General features: G+C 41.6%; 1 protein-coding gene across 3 annotated transcripts in view; it reads left to right on the top strand.

Annotated features, from left to right (window-relative positions):
* Positions 1-20,885, top strand: part of SCAI (suppressor of cancer cell invasion) — a 194,084-nt gene that overhangs the window by 141,023 nt on the left and 32,176 nt on the right. For all 3 annotated transcript variants that reach the window (XM_030817810.1, XM_030817808.1, XM_030817809.1), the window contains one exon: positions 3,522-3,603. In XM_030817810.1, coding sequence (XP_030673670.1) covers positions 3,522-3,603 — 82 coding nt within the window. The remainder of the gene's footprint in view (positions 1-3,521; positions 3,604-20,885) is intronic.

Below are 20,885 nucleotides of genomic sequence, written 5' to 3'. Positions count from 1 at the left end.
CTAGCTGTAATTTTTTATTCTTTAACAAATCTTTTCCCTGTACCTCCCTTCCCCTACCCTTCCCAACCTCTAGTATTGAGGTTTTTGTTTTTTTTTTTTGAGATGGAATCTTGCTCTGTTGCCCAGGCTAGAGTATGGTGGCACAATCTTGGCTCACTGCAACCTCCATCTCCCAGGTTCAAGTGATTCTCCTACCTCAGCCTTCCAAGTAGCTGGGATTACAGGTGGCCACCACCATGCCTGGCTGATTTTTTTATTTTTCATAGAGATGGGGTTTCGCCATGTTGGCCAGTCTGGTCTTGAACTCCTGACCTTAGCCTCAGCCTCCCAAAGTGCTGGGATTACAGGCATGAGCCACTGCGCGGGCCTGAATTTTTTAATACAAGGTTTTGTTGGTTTAATATGGCACAAATGAATGTTGTTACATGATTACAAATAGAACTTCAGGCCAGGAGCAGTGGTTCATGCGTGTGATCCCAACATTTTAGGAGGCTGAGGTAGGAGGATCACCTGAACCCAGGAGTTTGAGACCATCCTGGGCAACATAGTGAGACTCTGTCTCTACAAAAACTTAAAAAAAAAATTTTTTTAATGCAAAAAATACAAAAGCAAATAGAATTTCATCTACAAAAGTTGTTTTTCTTTTTTCTTTTTTTTTTTTTTGAGACAGTTTTACTCTGCCGCCCAGGCTGGAGTGCAGTGGCACTATCTTGGCTCACTGCAACCTCCGCCTTCCGGGTTCAAGGGATTCTCCTGCCTCAGCCTCCCAAGTAGCTGGGATTACAGTCATGCACCACCACACCCAGCTAATTTTTGTACTTTTAGTAGAGATGCGGTTTCACCATGTTGGCCAGGCTGGTCTCGAAATCCTGACCTCAAGTGATACGCCTGCTTTGGCCTCCCAAAGTGCTGGGATTACAGGCGTGAGCCACCATGCCTGGAGTTCATTCTTTTTCTAAGCATAACAACTTCATTGCTTGGGCTGTTATTGGCTACATTGGCTCTAGAATTTTTCTAGCTGACAGTAGTCTGGTTATAAAGAAGACTGGACTGGTCTAAAACTTTGTTTCTAATACATATTGAATATCCCTTATCTGAAATGTGTGAGACCAGAAGTGTTTCGGGTTTTGGATTTTTCCAGATTTTGGAACATTTGTATATAGATAGTAAGGTACCTTAGGGATGAGACCCATGAAATTGATTTATGTTTCATATACACCTCATACACATTGTTTGAAAGTAATTTTATTTTTCCCTTTGAGATCCTGGATAAACTATGTGTTGTGTACCTGCATGACTATGATCCATCATGTGAGGTCAAGTGTGGAATTTTCTACTGTGGCATCATGTTGGCTCTGAAAACCTTTTGGATTTTGGAGCATTTTTCGTTTTGGATTTTCAGATTAGGAATACTGAACCTGTATGGCATGATCACTTATATGTGGAATCTGAAAAAAAAGCAGAGTGCAATGGTAGTTGTGAGGAGCTGAGGATTGGGGAAAATAGGGAGATGTTGGCTAAAGGGGGCAACCTCTCAGTTGTAAGATAAATATCATTTAAAGTACAGCGTGGTGATGATAATTAAAAATATTGTATTGGCTGGGTGCAGTGGCTCAGGCCTGTAATCTCAGCAGTTTGGGGGGCCGAAGTGGGCGGATCACTTGAGGTCAGGAGTTCGAAACCAGCCTGGCAACATGGTGAAATCCCATCTCTACTAAAAATACAAAAAATTAGCCAGGTGTGGTGGCATGTGCCTGTAATTCCAGCTACTTGAGAGGCTGAGGCAGGAGAATTGCCTGAACCTGGGAGGCAGAAGTTGCAGTGAGCTGAGATCACACCACTGCACTCTAGTCTGTGTGACAGAGCGAGACTCCGTCTCAAAATAAATAAAAAATAAAAATACTGTATTGTTGGAGCAAGCATGGTGGTTCATTCCCGTAATCTCAGCACTTTGGGAGGCTGAGATGGGAAGATTGCTTGAGTTCAGGAGTTCAAGACCAGCCTTGGCAACATAAGAGGATCTTGTCTCTACTAAAAATTTAAAAAATGAGCCAGGCATTGAGGTGCACGCCCATGGTCCCATCTACTTGGGAGACTGAGGCAGGAGTATCACTTGAGACTGGGAGATTGAGGCTGCAGTTAGCGATGATCTTGCCACTGTACTCCAGCCTTGGTGACAAAGTGAGACCCCATCTCAAACAACAACAACAACAACAATAACAAAAATTGTTGTTTACTCGAAATTTTCTGAAAGAGTAAAGCTTATGTGTCCTCTCTGCCCACCGTCCCCGGCGCCCCCCGCTGCCCACACACACAAAGGGTAACTGTGTGGGAGTGGAGGTGTTGATTAATTTGATCATGGTAATCACTATACATCATGTATGCATTAACAAGTCATCACATTGTATACCTTGAATATATACAATTTTTATTTGTCAATAAAAGAAAAAACTTTTATTTGAAATATAATGAAGTTTGATGATACTGCTCAGTGAAACATTTATAAATTTACATTTACATTAGTATCTATCCACATATGCACATCATGTACTCAGTCATTGGAAAGTCAGCACGCACACCAAGATTCTGACCTTACACATTGGCTGTCACATGCACGTTACTGGACTTCAGCCTTTGGGTTCAGTAGCTCTTCTGTGGGCCAGTCAAACTGCATGTTTAACAAGCCCCTGCATGTTTAACAAGCCCTTGATGCAAATGTTCAGAGGAAACATATGCTAAAAAGTAGCTGGGCACAGTGACTCATGCCCATAATCCTAGCACTTTGGGAAGCTGAGGTGGGCAGATTGCTTGAGCTCAGGAGTTTGAGACCAGCCTGGGCAACATGGAGAAACCCCATCTCAACTAAAAATAGAAAAATTAGCTGGTTGTGTTGGTGCATGCCTGCAGTCCCAGCTACTCAAGGAGGCTGAGGTGTGACAATCACCTGAGCCCGGGACATGGAGGTTGCAGTCAGCTGAGATTGCACCACACCACTGTACTCCAGCCTGGGCCACAAAGCAAGACGATGTCTTTAAAAAAAATAAAAAATAGTGATAGTAAAAAGGTTTTCCTACTTACTACCTGCAGTATTAAGATGTAGCCTGAAATATTAAAAATCTTTAAAAAAGAAATTTTGAAGACTCATTGAAATACAAATCTGGTTTTGTTACTACATCTTGTTTCCAGATGTTCTTACAAGGAGCTTTTAAATATGAAACAGGTACCTGTGTGCCAACTTCTGAGGTTTTCATGCTGTGTGTTTAGTCATCTTTAAATACACAGACTTCACTTTGGCTTAGATATTCTTGAATAACAATTGTCTCTGAACTTTTTTTTTCTTCCATATAAAACTATCTTGGCTATCCTAGTAAATACAGGCTTTTTTTTTCCTTTGCTTAACTAGTCTTTGTTTTTCTCTCAGTGCTACGATGCAAAGGAGAGATGAGCAGACCAAACTGAAGAATAAGATTTCTGAGACGTGGCTGACACAGTTTAACAGTTCTTCATTGTTGTTTTCCCAGCCTTCATCCCGGGGATCTCTATCCTTTCACCAGGAAGCCCCTGTTCATCATTGTGGATTCGTCTAATAGTGTTGCGTACAAGGTGAGTTCCACGAGAGCTATTGCACAGGTAGACATTGTGGCACCAACCCAAGGGTACCCACTCTTAATGTGTGCTTTTTATTTTGCTTTCTTTTATTTAATTTTACACAGTTTGTATTTAGTGTTTCTTTTCTTTTGAGGTTGTGCATGCTAGTCAGGATCGGGTGCTATGAATAGAAACAAGAAGAAAACGCATGAATGGACACTCAGTGGAAAATAATAAATCCTCCTGCAGGAAAAAAAAATTCAAGATTTCCAAGATCTCTGGTGGGAGGTTTATTTTTGTTATATAACCCAGAATAATTTTCTTTTATGGAGGTAGAGGTATAAGGGTGAATTTCTCTAGTGTTCAAACGTTTCCCTTTCTCATGCTGAGCTGCTGTAGTTTAAGTAAAACTTCTAGCCCATAGTTTTAGTCTTTCAATATTAACATATTGTTTTACATGCACTTAATTTTTTGAAAATTTGTGACAATCACAAAAAAAAGATGGCCCTGAATGCTGAAATAAGTGACAGGGATCTAACTTGAACATCCTTTGTTTTATATTTCACTATTGAAGTGATGATTTTCAGTGATTCTATAAAGAATGCCAGTGGTCGGCCGGGTGCAGTGGCTTACGCCTGTAATCCCAACACTTTGGGAGGCCGAGGCGGGCAGATTACCTGAGGTCAGGAGTTCAAGACCAGCCTAACCAGCATGGAGAAACCCCCATCTCTACTAAAAATATAAAATTAGCTGGGCGTGGTGGTGCATGCCTGTAATCCCAGCTACTCAGGAGGCTGAGGCAGGAGACTCACTTGAACCTGGGAGGTGGAGGTTGTGGTGAGCCGAAATTGTACCATTGCTCTCCAGCCTGGGCAACAAGAGCAAAACTCCATCTCAAAAAAACAAACAAACAAACACAAAAACAAATAATGCCAGCAGTGAAACACTTTAAAGGTGGATATTATAATTCAAACTATAGTAATTTACAGGAAAATGAAAGCACAGTCTTTAGAGTCCTTTGTATCTGGTCAAAATGTTTCATTAGTGAAAAATTGTGTTCAAAAATATTCTGGTGCACGGATCTGCCACTTCAAACTGTTTCTGTTGTGGGTGTTCATACTGCAGTTAGAGGGAGAAGGAAACTCCTGATAGGTTTCTATCAGGAGACCAGTGAAAATGTCTGGTAGCCAAGAGAGCTGACCCCAAGTATATGTTTTCCATTTGGTTTTCACGTTTAGTTTTACTTAAACTCTTTATTCCAAGAGCTTCCAATGCACCATACATTTTTCAGCATTTTTCCTCCTACTCATTTTGTTTCATATTACAACTTCTGATTTTTAGGAAAGTTAGCAGTGTACTTTCTTTTCTTTTTTGAGACAGAATTTGGCTCTTGTTTCTCAGGTTGGAGTGTAATGGCATGATCTCAGCTCACTGCATCCTCCGCCTCCCAGGTTCAAGCGATTCTCCTGCCTCAGCCTCCCAAGTAGTTGGGATTACAGGCATGCGCCACTATGCCTGGCTAATTTTTAGTATTTTTAGTAGAGATGGGGTTTCTGCATTTTGGTCAGGCTGTTCTCGAACTCCTGACCTCAGGTGATCCACCCACCCTGGCCTCCCAAAGTGTTGGGATTACAGGCGTGTTCCACCATGCCCAGCCAGCAGTGTACTTTCTTAAATTGTATGTGTGTTTTGTTTTTGTGGGAAATGGAAGAATGTGAGAGGCTGCTGAATGAAAAGGTTTATTGGCTACCCCAATTAAACTTATAAAGCCAGAGGGGTCCAGGCATTTTGTGTCTTCAAAGAATTCAAAAGAAGTACTCTGTCTTTGTCAATGAAAATTAATCTGTTGCAGCAGTTTGGTGATGTGACAGAATGTGTTTTTGCACTGGGTCCAGTGTATTGTTTAACATGATCTAGCATCATTGAGAGTACTTTAGCAATCCATTAGTTTCTCCCAATTTAATTGGACATTATTGGATACCGCTTCTCAGGAATACCATTCATTGTATGTGCCTGCTATTTCCAGAGGACTATTTAGATTTAGGATGAATGTTGGATGCCGACTTTTAAAGACACCATTGTGTATAATTGGAAATGTATTTGCTCAATAAATGCATCGTGGCTTAATTTTAGATTTTAATATTGTGATGCACAGGACAGCTGTGGAATAAATAGCAAGTTTTTTTGTTATTGTTGTTTGCTTTTGATGGCACAGGCAGTGTCACTCCTCTAAAGAAATAAATGGTCCAGAACATACCAATCTTCAGAAATGAAAAGGGAGGCCAGGCGTGCAGTGGCTCATGCCTGTAATCCCAGCACTTTGGGAGGCTGAGGCGGGCGGATCACTTGGGGTCAGGAGTTCAAAACCAGCCTGGCCAACATGGTGAGATCCTGTCTCTACCAGAAATTAAAAAATTAGCTGGGAGGGATGGTGTGCGCCTGTAGTCCCAACTACTTGGGAGGCTGAGGCAAGAGAATCGCTTGAACCCGGGAGATGGAGGTTTCAGTGAGCCAAGATTGTGCCATTGCACTCTACCCTGGGTGATAGAGTGAGATTCTGTCTCAAAAAAAAAACAAAAAACAAAAAAACAAAAAAAAAATGAAAAGAGAACCCCATATGCAGTAGGCAGATCAGACCATGGCACAGACCAGTTTTAGTCTTTTTAGAAATTAATATTACTTACTACATTTAATTTAAGTATGTAGTTCTCTTTGGTAGCATATAAAGGTGTCTCATATTTATTTTTCCCACAAAAGCATTGGTAGGCTGGGCACGGTGTCTCACACCTGTAATCCCAGCACTGTGGGAGGCCAAGGCAAGAGGATCACTTGAACCAGCAGTTTGAGACAAAGCTGGGCAAGATAGCAAGACTCCAAATCTATTTTAAAAATTTAAAAATTAGCCAGGCATGTTTTTGTGAGCCTGTAGTCCCAGCTACTTCAGGAAGCTGAGGCGGGACGATCTCTTGAGCCCGGGAGTTCAAGAATGCATGAGCTGTGATCGTGCCACTGCACTCCAGCCTGAGAGAGAGCAACACCGTATCTCTAATAAATTAATTAATTAGATGAAATGAAATTAAGCATTGTGAAATCTTAAGCTACCACTTTGCAAGTTTTTTTGTTTGTTTATTTTGTTCTTGTTTGTTTTTGAGACAGAGTCTTGCTCTGTCGCCCAGGCTGGAATGCAGTGGCACAATCTTGGCTCACTGAAACCTCTGCCTCCTGGGTTCAAGTGATTCTCCTGCCTCAGCCTCCCAAGTAGCTGGGACTACAGGCATGCACCACCACACCCGGCTAATTTTTGTATTTTTAGTAGAGACAGAGTTTCACCATGTTGGTCAGGCTGGTCTCAAACTCCTGACCTCGTGATCCACCCACCTCAGCCTCCTGAAGTGCTGGGATTACAGGCATGAGCCACCATGCCCGGCCTGCAAGTTTTTAATTAAAAAAGAGAACTGGGTAACTGATGTATTATTTCTGGAGTATTTTCTTTGCTATATATGTTTTATATAGGTATGGATGTTTCATGAGTATATAAGTGTTTTGTAAATGTTTCTTCGTTTAAACAGTTTCATATACATGTCTTCATTTGCATATTACTGGTTAATTTTTTTTTTTTTTTTTTTTTTTTGAGATGGAGTTTCACTCTATCACCCAGGCTGGAGTGCAGTGGCATGATCTCGGCTCACTGCAACCTCCGCCTCCTGGGTTCAAGCGATTGTCCTGCCTCAGCCTCCCGAGTAGCTGGGATTACAGGCACGTGCCACCACGCCTGGCTAATTTTGTATTTTTAGTAGAGATGGGATTTCCCCATGTTGGTCAGGCTGGTCTGGAACTGCCGACCTCAGGTGATCCACCCACCTCGGCCTTCCAAAGTTGTGGGATTACAGGCGTGAGCCACCGTGCCTGGCCACTTGTTAGTTTATGAAGTAACTCATGCATGTAGTTTAAAGTTGTATTTCTCAACTATTTCTGTACATCAGAAACGTTCAGAGCCCTTTTGGAACCACTTGTAGCTGGGCCCCACCCACCTCTTGTGATTCTGATCACTTCACCTGGGGTGGGTCTCAGCTACAGTGTTTATTAAGACTGGCTCTATTGTGCTGTCATGGTGAGAACTACTCACTCAAAAATCCCTCCAAATTTGCTACTAAAAACAGCAATCTCCCACTTTTTGTTGCAACCCCTATTTGCTTCTTCCCAGAGGCCACTCTTCAAATAGTTTTTGGCTATTTTGTTATTTAACCACCATTTTTCTTTTTTCTTTTTTCCTTCCTTCTCTCCCCTAACCACTATTTTTCTAAATAATATACTGGCATTGATAATTCTTGATTCTTCAGTTTTAGGCGTTATGTATTGATTTTCCACTATGAAAGAGAAATTTAGTTCTCTTTCTGTCCCTAGCTCACATTTCTACCCTTTCCATCGTTTTATCCACACCATAGATAATTTTGATAGATAATTTTGTTTTGTTTTGTTTTGTTTCAGAGGGAGGCTTGCTCTGTCACCCAGGCTGGAGTGCAATGGTGCGATTCAGCTCACTGCAACCTCTGCCTCCTGGGTTCAAGCGATTCTCCTGCCTCAGCCTCTCAAGTAGCTGGGATTACAAGCACGTGCCACCACACCTGGCTGATTTTTGTGTTTTTAGTGGAGACGGGGTTTCACCATGTTGCCCAAACTGGTCTTGAACTCCTGACCTCAGGTGATCCACCTGCCTCGGCCTCCCAGAGTTGCTAGAATTACAGGCATGAACCACCGCTCCCAGCCTAGCTTCCAGTATTTCTTTTTTTTTCTTTTTTTGAGATGGAGTTTCACTCTTGTTGCCCAGGCTGGAGTGCAATGGTGCGATCTCGGCTCACGGTAACCTCTGCTCCCCAAGTTCAGGCCATTCTCCTGCCTTAGCCTCCTCAATAGTTCGGATTACAGGCGCATGCCACCACACCTGGCTAATTTTGTATTTTTAGTAGAAACGGGGTTTCTCCATGTTGGTCAGTCTGGTCTCGAACTCCTCACCTCAGATGATTCACCCACCTTGGGCTCCCAAAGTGCTGGAATTACAGGCATGAGCCATCATGCCTGGCCTTTTTTATTTTTATTTTTTTGAGATGCAGTCTCACTCTTGTCACCCAGGCTGGAGTGCAGTGATGTGATCTTGGCTCACTGCAACCTCCGCCTCCCAGGTTCAAGCGATTCTCCTCTCTCAACCTCCTGAGTAGCTGGGATTACAGGCACACACCACCACGCCCAGCTAATTTTTTGTATTTTTAGTAGAGATGGGGTTTCACCATGTTGGCCAGGCTGGTCTTGAACGCCTGCCTGGGCCTCCCAAAGTGCTAGGGTTACAGGCATGAGCCACCACGCTCAGCCTGAGCCATGGCGCCCAGTCCAGTATGTCTTAAGAAGTATAAAGCATTCTAGTTCTGTTTTCTTTTCTACGCAACACATTTTCAGTGTCTGGAAACATAGAGAATCTTGTCTTTCTTCTTAGTGATTTTTCAGTTTCTCAATATTGTGCCCCGGTTTGAGTTTACTTTTTTTTAAGATGGAGTTTCGCTTTTGTCACCCAGGCTGGAGTGCAGTGGCACGATCTTGGCTCTTTGAACATCCACCTCCCAGGTTCAGGTGATTCTCCTGCCTCAGCTTCCCAAGTAGCTGGGATTACAGGCATGCGCTACCACACCCGGCTAATTTTGTATTTTTTAGTAGAGACAGGGTTTCACCACCTTGGCCAGGCTGGTCTTGAACTCCTGACCTCGTGATCCACCCGCCTCAGTCTCCCAAAGTTCTGGGATTACAGGTGTGAGCCACTGCGCCCGGCTGATCTGGGTTTACTTTTAACTATGGTGCTTGACATGTACTTGGTGAATTATTTCAGTCTGGAAACTGCTCATTTTCTAGAGTTAGTCCATTGATTTTCTCTCTGCATTTTCTTTTTTCCTGTTCTGTCTTTTAAGAACTTTTTTCATTATTGGACATTCTGGTCTAGTTGTCTCTTATTTTTTGTCTGTCCTTTGCTCTTTAATACATTTTTTTCTTTAGGAAATCCCCTCATCTTTATCTTCTAAGCCTTTTATTGAGATTTTTCATTTGTCTCTCTATTTTCCTTTCATATATATAGAAATAGATGCATGTGTGTTTATGTAACACATACATACATATATATATATGTGCATATATATGTACACATATATATGTGTACATATATATGTACATATATATATGTGCATATATATGTACATATATATGTGTACATATATATGTACATATATATGCACATATATATATATAATTATCTTGGGTTTTTTTAAATCATGGTTGAAATATCACTTTCCTTTGAGAATATCAGTGATCATTTAAAATTTCTCCCTGCCTCGTATCTGCTTCCTCTTTGTTCATTTGTTTCTGCTTGGTTTTGCCTCTGTCTTTCTCATTAGAGACTTTCCTGAGAGTATCATAATCCCTGCTTGTTTGCTCATATTTAAGATTAGAGCCTAGCAAACTGATGAGAAGCTCTGAGGGGTGATTCCAGCCGAGCTCTGGGACTGGTTCCAACTGAGCTGGACCTTATAGTTGGGTAATGCCTAATGCCAGTATCTTTAGGTCTTCCTTCATGGCCTGGTCGTGTATATCAGAGAAGATGCAGCTATTCCGCTTGGAATATGAAGGTCTAGTGACCAGCATGATGCCGTGTTTTCCCTGAAGCGTGTGTTTATGTGCGTGCATGTGTGTAGGTTGTGTGTGTGTATGTGCGTGTTTATAGATACATGTATCCTTACCCAGTGCCTCACACTGAAAAGAGTGTTTGTTTTGTTTGGTTTTTTTTTTTTTGAGACAAAGTCTCGCTCTGTTACCCAGGCTGGAGTACAGTGGCGTGATCTCGGCTCACTACAACCTCTGCCTCCCAGGTTCAAGCAATTCTCCTGCCTTAGCCTCCCAAGTAGCTGGGACTACAGATGTGTGCCACCACACCTGGCTAATTTTTGTATTTTTTAGTAGAGACAGGGTTTCCCCACGTTGGCCAGGCTGGTCTCAAATACCCAACCTCAAGTGATCCACTCAGCTCGGCCTCCCAAAGTGCTGGGATTACAGGTGTGAGCCACCACGCCCAGCCAAAAGAGTCTTAATCAGTGCATGTTGAATGATGAAATGAGGGTGCTATTGTCCTTATTTTGTACTTGTGGAAACTTTGCCTCTGAGGTTCAGGATCTTGTCTAATATTTCCAACACCAGTCTTTCTCATTCCAGTGCCCGTGCTCTTTCCCACATAGGAAAAGAGTAGCTTTTCAGGCTTGTCTGAGCCTCATGTTAGAGGAATACTGTGATTGAAATACCAAGATTTGTGTAACAAGTATGGCCCATATTTTGGCTCTTAGATTGCCGGTAGGGGTAAACTAAGCAAGTTGATTGGCCTTATCTGTGGTAATGTAGTACTTAGTAGGAGTTTAAAATAATTTTTTTTTTATTTTTTTTTTGAGACGGAGTCTCGCTCTGTCGCCCGGGGTGGAGTGCAGTGGCGCAATCTCGGCTCACTGCAAGCTCCGCCTGCCGGGTTCACGCCATTCTCCTGCCTCAGCCTCCCCGAGTAGCTGGGACTACAGGCGCCCGCCACAACGCCCGGCTAATTTTTTGTATTTTTTAGTAGAGACGGGGTTTCACCGTGGTCTTGATCTCCTGACCTCGTGATCCGCCCGCCTCGGCCTCCCAAAGTGCTGGGATTACAAGCGTGAGCCACCGCGCCCGGCCAGGAGTTTAAAATAATTTTTAAAAAGCCATCCAGGCGCGGTGGCTAACACTTGTAATCCCAGCACTTTGGGAGGCCGAGGCGGGCAGATCACAAGGTCAGGAGTTTGAAACCAGCCTGACCAACATGGTGAAACCCCATCTCTACTAAAAATACAAAAATTAGCCAGGCATGGTGGCATGTGCCTGTAATCCCAGCTATTCAGAAGTCTGAGGCAGGAGAATCTCTTGAACCTGGGAGGCAGTGAGCCGAGATCGCACCACGGCACTCCAGCCTGGGCGACAGAGCAAGACTCCATCTCAAAAAAAAAAAAAAAAGCCCTCAGTCATTTTGGGCAATACTTCTTTTTCTTTTTTCCCCTGGAAGAAGAAAATCCTTTTGTACATTTAAGTATTTATGACAGAGCCAGCTGGATCCCTGCCTGTGAAAATGACTTACAGATTTGTCAAAACAGGAGTATTTATCTAAACAGCCTCATCCTAAAGTATTTGACTGATGTCTACAGCAATCCGTTTCTTAAGGCATTCACAACAGGATTCAGTTATATAAGAGCTCTTCTGCCACTCAGCCTCACTCTCATTCCATTTCTCTCTTGCTGCTTTGAAAGACCTTTTTGTTTTTGCTGTCCTGCAGTTATATGGTGATATATCTAGGTTTGGCTTAAATCTATTGGGATTTGTTGGACTTCTTGAGGTGGTAGTTTGGAGTTTTTTGTTACTGCTGGGAATTTCTCTTTTTCTCTTCACATATTGATTGTATCTAAGCCTCTCTCTCCTCACCTTCTGGAGCTCCGATTAAATATGCATATTAGACATTCACACTGTGTCTTCCACATTTCTTAACCTCTCTTCTGTCTGTATTTTTCATCATTTTGTTTCTTTGGTTGAGATTTGTCTAGTTTCTTCTGATCTAGCTCGTAGTTCAAAAATTCTGTCTTCAGCTGTGTGTAACTTGCTCTCAAACCCATCTATTGAGTTTTTTGTTGGTTATGGTATTTTTCATGTCGATAAATTATATGTCATTCTTTTTTAAGTATTCCATTGCCCTTTTTATTTTATTTTATTTTATTTTATTTTTGAGACAGAGTCTCGATCTGTTGCCCAGGCTGCAGTGCAGTGGTGCGATCTCGGCTTACTGCAACCTCCACCTCCCGGGTTCAAGCGATTCTCCTGCCTCAGCCTCCCGAGTAACTGGGATTACAGGTGGGGACCACCACACCTGGCTAATGTTTTGTATTTTTAGTAGAGACAGGGTTCCACCATGTTAGCCAGGATGGTCTCTATCTCCTGACCTCGTGATCCGCATGCCTTGGCCTCCCAAAGTACTGGGATTACAGGCATGAGCCACTGTGCCTGGCTGCTCCATTGCCCTTTTTATAGTTTCTTATTTTCAAGTTTATTTCTTATTTCTTCAAACTTAGTAAGCATACTTATTATTTTTTATCTGTGTGATATTTTCTATAATCATATATGAAATTGGAATTTCTTTTTTTTTTTTTTTAATTGAGATGGAGTTTCATTCTTGTTGCCCAGGCTGGAGTGCAATGGTGCGATCTCACCTCACCGCAACCTCCGCCTCCCCGGTTCAAGCAATTCTCCTCAGCCTCCCAAGTAGCTAGGATTACAGGCATGTGCCACCACTCCTGGCTAATTTTGTATTTTTAGTAGAGACGGGGTTTCTCCATGTTGGTCAGGGTGGCCTCAAACTCCCAAACTCAGGTGATCCACCTGCCTCTGCCTTCCAAAGTTCTGGGATTACAGGTGTGAGCCACTGCGCCCAGCTGAAATCAGATTTTCTATATGAAATCCGATTTTGCTGTTTGAGACACCCTTTGCTGTTTTTGTGCCCCTGTATGCTTGATTATTTTTGACTATGTTTCTTCTTCTTATCCTTAAAAATTACCTGTATGAAGTTCACTGAGCCCTAGGATGAGGATACCTTTATGCAGAGAGGGTCTGCATTTGCTTATTCCAGACACCCGGAGGCACTACCAGTTTCGGATCACCTAGATGATAGAAATTTGGGCTGCAAATATGCAGGAGGGCTGACATACACTGACAGCCCTCAGGAACTAATTTTTGTTTTCTGCTCAGCATCAAGAAAAAATTTTTTGCAGTCCCATGTGGAGTGGTCATGGAGGGGAGAGGAAGTGTCAAGTTTGGTTTTGGTTAATCCTTATACTGACAGTATAGCCCTTTAGGATTCCAGGTTAAAGGGTGTAGCCTTATAGGATTCCAGTTTAAAGGCTGTAGCCCTGAGGATTCCAGTTTAATGTGGGGCAAGTTTTCTATTACATTCCCATCTTGGACAGATGCTGAGCTGTGACATTCGTCCCCTTTTCCAGATGAGATCTTCAGAACCCAAATTCAAGTTGCTAGATTGATTCAGGGCAAGAGTTCTGGAATCTGCATATCCTCTCAGTCTCCTCTACAGGTTTTTCTGTATCTCTCTGCCCTTTTATCAGTGAAGTGCCCTTGAGTTCAGTCCTTGTTCTTTTCCACCTACAGCTGACTTCTTGATGTTCTTAGCTGATTCCATGGCTTTGCTGTTTCTGCGTTGACAACCTCCAGGCCAGACCTCTCTCTCTCAAACTCAACTTGAATATTATCTACCTACTCCATATCTTTAGTTGTAATTTAGTTGGTAGAGTTTGCAAACTGAACATGCCCAAGACGGAATTCCTAGGCTCTTCCATATACAGCTTTCCCCATTTTAGTTCATGGCTACTATAGTATTATAGTTGCCCCAGCCAGAATCCTTGATTTCATACTTGACTCCTCCTCCCCTCACATCCAACATCCATTTTAGGAATCCTGTTGACTCTAACTAATACGTATATCCAAGATCCTATTACCTCCTCTCCCTCATCCTGGCTCATACCACCATCATCATTCACCTGAATTACTGCCGTAGCCTTCTAACGAGTCTTCCTCCTTCCTCGCTCTCCTGTAAATGTGCCTATAAGACAGATATGCCACCTTTCTACTCAAAATCACCAATGGCCTGTGATCTCACTCAGAAGAAAGGCTTTATTTTTTCTGATTACATATACCCCTCCCTCCCCAATCTTCCAGAAACATCTCTGATCTTCTCTCTTCCTTGGCCCCTGATTGCTCAGTTCTCTTCAGCCACACTGACCCTCTTGCTGTTCCTGAAACATATCCGGCAGTCATCTGTCCTAGGTCTTTACATTCTTTTCCCCCTGCCTTGAATCCTCTTCCAAAGATACCTACATTATTCTTTAGGTGTTTGAGCAAATAAAGCCTTTTATAAGGTCTTCCCTAATTGTCCTTAAAATTATATACCTCCCCAGTACTCCTTATCCACCTTTCTTTATTTTTCTTAATAATCGTAACAGTTAACTTTTCCATAGTGACTAGCAATATGCACTGTTGTAAGCACTTTGTGTGTATACATTTAATTCCTGCACAACACAGTGTGTTGCTTTTATTGTTCCCATTTTACTGATAAGAAAACCAAGGCACAGATAAAGGTTAAGTAATTTGCCCAAGATCACACAGATAGTGGGTGGCCAAGTTGGAATGTAAAACAGTGGACTGTAAACCTGTGCTATTAACTATGTGCTGTGCTTCCATATGTAGTACTTGTCACCTTCTGTGATATTATATAACTTACTTATTAGTTGGTTAGTTTACCGTGGGTCACAATCTACCATTTCTCCATCCCCCCATCCAACTCTCAGCTCCAGGCTGGGCACGGTGGCTCACGCCTGTAATCCCAGCACTTTGGGAGGCTGAGGCGGGTGGATTGCCTGAGGTCAGGAGTTCGAGACCAGCCTGGCCAACATGGTGAAACCCTGTCTCTACTAAAAATACAAAAATTAGCCGGGTGTGGTGGCACATGCCTGTAATCCCAGCTAGTAGGGAGGCTGAGGCAGGGAGAGTTGCTCGAACCCGGGAGGTGGAGGTTGCAGTGAGCTGAGATCGCCACTGCACTCCAGCCTGGGCAACAGAGCGAGACATCATCTCAAAAAATAAAAATAAAAATAAAAAAAAACTTAACATAAGTGTCAGCTCCAGAAGATAGAATTTTTTCTGTTTTGTTTACTGTTGTATCTCTAGCACCTGTAGCAGTGTCTAGTCCTTAGGTCCATGAGTATTTGTTGAAGAAGAGAAGAAGAGATCTTTAAAAAGAACATTATATACTTTTTTAAGTGAATGCTTTGTTCTTTTTTTTAAGAGACAGGTTTTCATTCTGTCACCCAGGTTGGAGTGCATGGAGTGCAGTGGTACAATCATAGCTCACTGCAGCCTCAAACACCTGGGCTCAAGAGATCCTCCTACGTCAGCCTCCTGAATACTAGGACTACAGAAACACGCCACCACACCTGGCTAATTTTTAAATTTTGTGTAGAGGTAGGGTCTTGCCATGTTGTACAGGCTGATCTTGAGCTCCCTGCTATAAGCGATTCTCCCACCTTGGTCTTCCAAAGTGCTGGGATTATGAGCCACCATGTCCAGCTAGTGAATACATTTTAAACCTCAGTTAAAGAAATAATTTCCTAAGCAAAAGATTGAATGGCTATATGAAAGAAATCTGAAAAGCCCCATCACTGGCTAGAAATATAGGAAAGTTATCAGAATTATTTCCTTTTCCCCACAAGAAAGGCTTCTAGCCCTTCTGGGTTTACCAATTATATATATATATATATATATATATATATATATATATTTTTTTTTTTTTTTTTTTTTTTTTTTTTTTTGAAACAGAGTGTCACTCTGTTGCCCAGGCTGGGATGTAGTGACGTGATCTCAGCTCACTGCAACCTCTGCCTCCCAGGTTCAAGTGAGTCGCCTGCCTCAGCCTCCCAAATAGCTGGGATTACAGGTGCATGTCACCATGCCTGGCTAATTTTTTTATTTTTTATTTTTAGCAGAGATAGGGTTTCACCATGTTGGCCAGGCTGGTCTCGAACTCCTGACCTCAGATGAACCACCCCCCCTCCTCGGCCTCCCAAAATCCTGCGATTACAGGCGTGAGCCACCGTGCCCAGCCCAATAATACTTTGAAACCTTTAGAGTCAGATATACAATTTAGGGCATGAAAAAGATCAGAACTATCCAATTCATTCTGTAGGAGTTAGGCCACAAAATACTTGTATGGCTTTGATCATGTCTTTGATCTTTTCTGAGCTACTTTTTCCTTCTCAAATAAGTTGTGAATGCTGATCTCACAGGATTGTTGTGATTGCAGATTAAGATCTATGAAGCCTAGCATAGAAAATAGCACTCAGTAAATGATAGGAATTATTATGATAATGATACTGTTTCCAGACAAAATTAGCACACATGAAAGAAAATTTTACCCCAAAGTAGTTTATCAATATAGAATAGAAGAATTTAAATAAAATACTAGCCAATAGGCTTACTAATAGAATCATCTATCAAAAGAGTTTATCTGAATCATGCATGAAGATTAGGTATAGGAAAATCAGGCCAGGTGCAGTGTCTCACATCAGTAATCCCAGCACTTTGGGAGCATAAGGCACGAGGATTGCTAGAGGCCAAGAGTTCAAGACTAGCCTGAGCAATATAGCAAGACCCCATCTATAAAATAAAAAACTAGCCGAGCGTGGTGCCACGTCTGTGCAGTGCTAGCTACTTAGGAGGCTGGGGCAGGAGGATTGCTTGAGTTCAGAAGATAAAGACTGCAGTGAGCTATGATCACACCACTGTACTCCTGCCTGGGTTACAGAGCAAGACCTTGACTAAAAAAAAAAAAAATTCATACTATAAACTATGTTGATAGGATAAATAAGACAATCACATGCTTTCGTAACAGTCATTTAGTAAAATCTAATAACACTCATCACCTGTTCTTAACTAAAGCACTGAACCTATGATGAAGAGCTTCTTTATTAAATAGCCAACGTTGTACTTAGAGAAACACTAAAAGTATCTTCAATTAAAATAAGCAAGAAAAAGAGAATGCCTGTTACTATCATTATGATACAGTATTACTTTTGTCCCAACTAGAAATTCATAACATTCCCCAAATAAAACAATAACAAAAGTTGTTTGGATTAGTAAAAGAGGACACAAAACAGTGAATATTGGAAAGAATGAGATGAAAACCACTAGTTGCAGATGGTATGATTTTATATTTAGAAAATCAAGAGGAATCACAGAAAAGCTACTAATATGAATATAAATTCATCAAAGTGGTTAGATATAGGACAAACATATAAAATTCAATAGCAACTTTAGATATGAGCTATGTCTGGTTAAAATTTATTCATTTGTATATGTTTGCTATAATTTTTCTTAAACAATAGCTTTGAATCATACACTTCATCTATGTGGGCAGTTATGAGATATTCTGCAAAAACTTGCAAATAAAGATTATAAGATTATCCTTTGGGAGTTAAACTATAAAATTAATTAATGAATAGATCAGAGTAAAGCCACATGTAAAGCACCTTAAAGAAACTATTTCTCAGGCCTAAAATTTAATTATTATCTGATAGAAGGTATTCATGTATTTGTGTCAGAGGTCTCCAAGATGATTCCCAGGTTTGGTGATTTCCTAGGAAGATTCACAGGACTCGGCATATAGTCATACTCACTGCTAAGATTTAGTACAGTAAAAGGATACAGAGCAAAATCAGCAAAAGAAAAAGATAAGTAGGGTGAGTTTGGAGAAAACCAAGTACAAACTTCCAGGGGACCTCTTCCAGTGGAGTCACACAGGATACACTTAATTACCCAGCCAACAAGTTGTGACAACATGGATTAAATATTATCTACCAGCGAAGCTCATTAGGAACTCAGTAACCAGGGTTTTTATTGGGAACTGGTCTTGTGGGCACTCTCTGCCTGGCTCTTAACAAAATGCTGCACTCCCAGAAGGAAAGCAGGTGTTCAGTATAAGCCATCTTGTTTGCACATTCTAGGGAGAACGAGCCACTCTTTATCAGTTCTGCTAATGGTAGGAATTTTCACCAAAAACTAAGTTCCCAGAAGCCAGCCGGGGGCCAACCCAATAAGCAAAACTTTCGAAGGATGGCAGTCTGGCTTGCTATGCTAACACTTCTCTGCACAGTATTATTGGAAAAAAAAAAAAAAAGTCAAGAGAGAAGTTGGTTAGCAAGGAGTGCAAAGAAAAAGGAAACCTTGAGAAATAAATAATAGCAATGTCCATTTTAGCACTATCTAAGAGGAAAAGCGACATGGCTAAGATCCCTAAAGCCATCTTAGGAATCTATAGTGCAGAAAATGCCTCAATCTGCCTTATCAAAAGAATCATTCAGTTTACTCGCTTTGTTTGGATTACAAGATATTTCTAATTTATCTGAATTATTTGCTTAATTTTTTTTTTTTTTTTTTTTTTTTTTTTTTGAGACAGTCTTGCTCTGTCACCCAGGCTGGAGTGCAGTGGCCTGATCTCAGCTCACTGCAACCTCCGCCTCCCGGGTTCATGCCATTTTCCTGCCTCAGCCTCCCGAGTAGCTGGGACTACAGGCACCCACCACCACGCCTGGCTAATTTTTTTGTATTTTTAGTAGAGACAGAGTTTCACCGTGTTAGCCAGGATGGTCTCAATCACCTGACCTCGTGATCCGCCTGCCTCGGCCTCCCAAAGTGCTGGGATTACAGGCATGAGCCACCACGCCTGGCCTATCTGCTTAATATTTTTAGTACTGGTATTACATTCACAAAGTCACAGAATCAAAAATTTCAAGAAAGCATATTGTGAAATCTCTTCCTCCCACCTAGTCCCAATGCACTAAATTCCTATCTCTCCCCATAGATAATCACTGTTACCTGTTTCTTATCCTTTTAGAAAAAAAGTTGTAAATGGATATACAAATTAAAACAAATAGTCTTTTTTTTTTTTTTTTTTTTTTTTTTTTTTTTTGAGATGGAGTCTTACTCTGTTGCCCAGGCTAGGGTACAGTGACATGATCTTGGCTCACTGCAACCTCCACCTCCTGGGTTCTAGCAATTCTCCTGCCTCAGCCTCCCTAGTAGCTGGGATTACAAGCACACGCCACCACGCCCAGCTGATTTTTGTATTTTTAGTAGAGATAGGCTTTCACCATGTTGGCCAGGTTGGTCTCGAATTCCTGACCTCAAGTGATCTGCCTGCCCTTGGCCTTTCAGAGTGCTGGGATTACAGGCATGAGACACCATGCCAAGCCAAGAAATAGTCTTTAGTTTTCTTAGTTATGTAAATAGTAGTAACATCTTGTACCACATTGCACCATATCTTTTTTCATTGAATAAGAAGTATTGAGGCTGGGCACGGTGGCTCACACTTGTAATCCCAGCACTTTGGGAGGCTGACGCAGGCAGATCACTTGAGGTCAGGAGTTCAAGGCCAGCCTGGTCAACATGGCGAAACCCCATCTCTACTAAAAACACAAAAATTAGCCAGGCACAGTGGCATTCTCCTGTAATCCCAGCTACTCAGGAGGCTGAGGCACAAGAATCACTTGAACCTGGGCAGCAGAGGTTGCAGTGAGCCGAGAGGTGGAGGTTGCACTCCAGCCTGGGCAACAGAGCGAAACTGTTTCAAAAAAAGGAAAAAAGTATTGGTGACCCTTCATACCTGTTCATAAAGAACTTCTTCATTCTTTTTTATAGCTCTTTCTTATTCCATTGTATTATTGTAGCATAATTTATTGTACCAATCCTGTATTGCTGGTCATTTGGTTGTGTTATTTACATTCCTTCACTATCACTAACAAGGCTTCAATGAATAATTTAATACTTAACGTTATTTTATTGGTTGCATAGTGTATCTATAGGGAAAATTTCTAATTTGGGAATTTCTGTGCTAATATGCATTTGAGTGTAATAGATGCCGCCAAGTTAAATTGTCTTCTAAAGTGTTTATATCAATTTATACTCCTATTACCTACATATGAGTATTTCCCCACATTCTTGCCAACAGTGTATATTCTCAAGCTTTTAGAAATTTTGCTAAACTGATAGGTTAAAAATGGAATTTTTTTTTTTTGAGAAGGAGTCTTGCTCTGTCGCCCAGACTGGAGTGCAGTGGTGCGATCTTGGCTCCCTGCAGCCTCCGCTTCCCGGGTTCAAGTGACTCTCCTGCTTCAGCTTCCCGAGTAGCTGGAATTACAGGCATGCACTACCATGCCCAGCTAATTTTTGTATTTTTAGTGGAAACGGGGTTTCATTATGTTGGCCAGGCTGGTCTCCACTCCTGACCTCAGGTGATCTGCCCACCTCTGCCTCCCAAAGTGCTGGGATTACAGGCGTGAGCCAACGCGCCTGGCTGAGAGGCTCTTTCAGTATTAGGAGATTAATCCTTTGTAATGTGAGTTCCAGATATTTTCTTCAGTTCATTATTTGACTTTTGATTTTGTTTATGCTCTATTTTACCATTCATAAGCTTTTGATTTTTATGTAACTAGGTTTATCAATCATAGTTAATCATAACAGGAGAGTCTAGGTCAAAAAATATGTTTTCTTTCACCACTTTTATTGTTTAATTTTTTACATTTGTATCTTTGATATATTTGGAATTTGTCCTAGTGTGTGGTATGAAGTATGGAGCCAATTTTCTTTTA

Source organism: Nomascus leucogenys, chromosome 8, assembly GCF_006542625.1.
Source record: "Nomascus leucogenys isolate Asia chromosome 8, Asia_NLE_v1, whole genome shotgun sequence".
In the NCBI taxonomy this organism is placed as follows: Eukaryota; Metazoa; Chordata; class Mammalia; order Primates; family Hylobatidae; genus Nomascus; species Nomascus leucogenys.
Note: the sequence above shows the minus strand (reverse complement) of the source record. Positions and strands in the feature narration are given on the sequence as shown.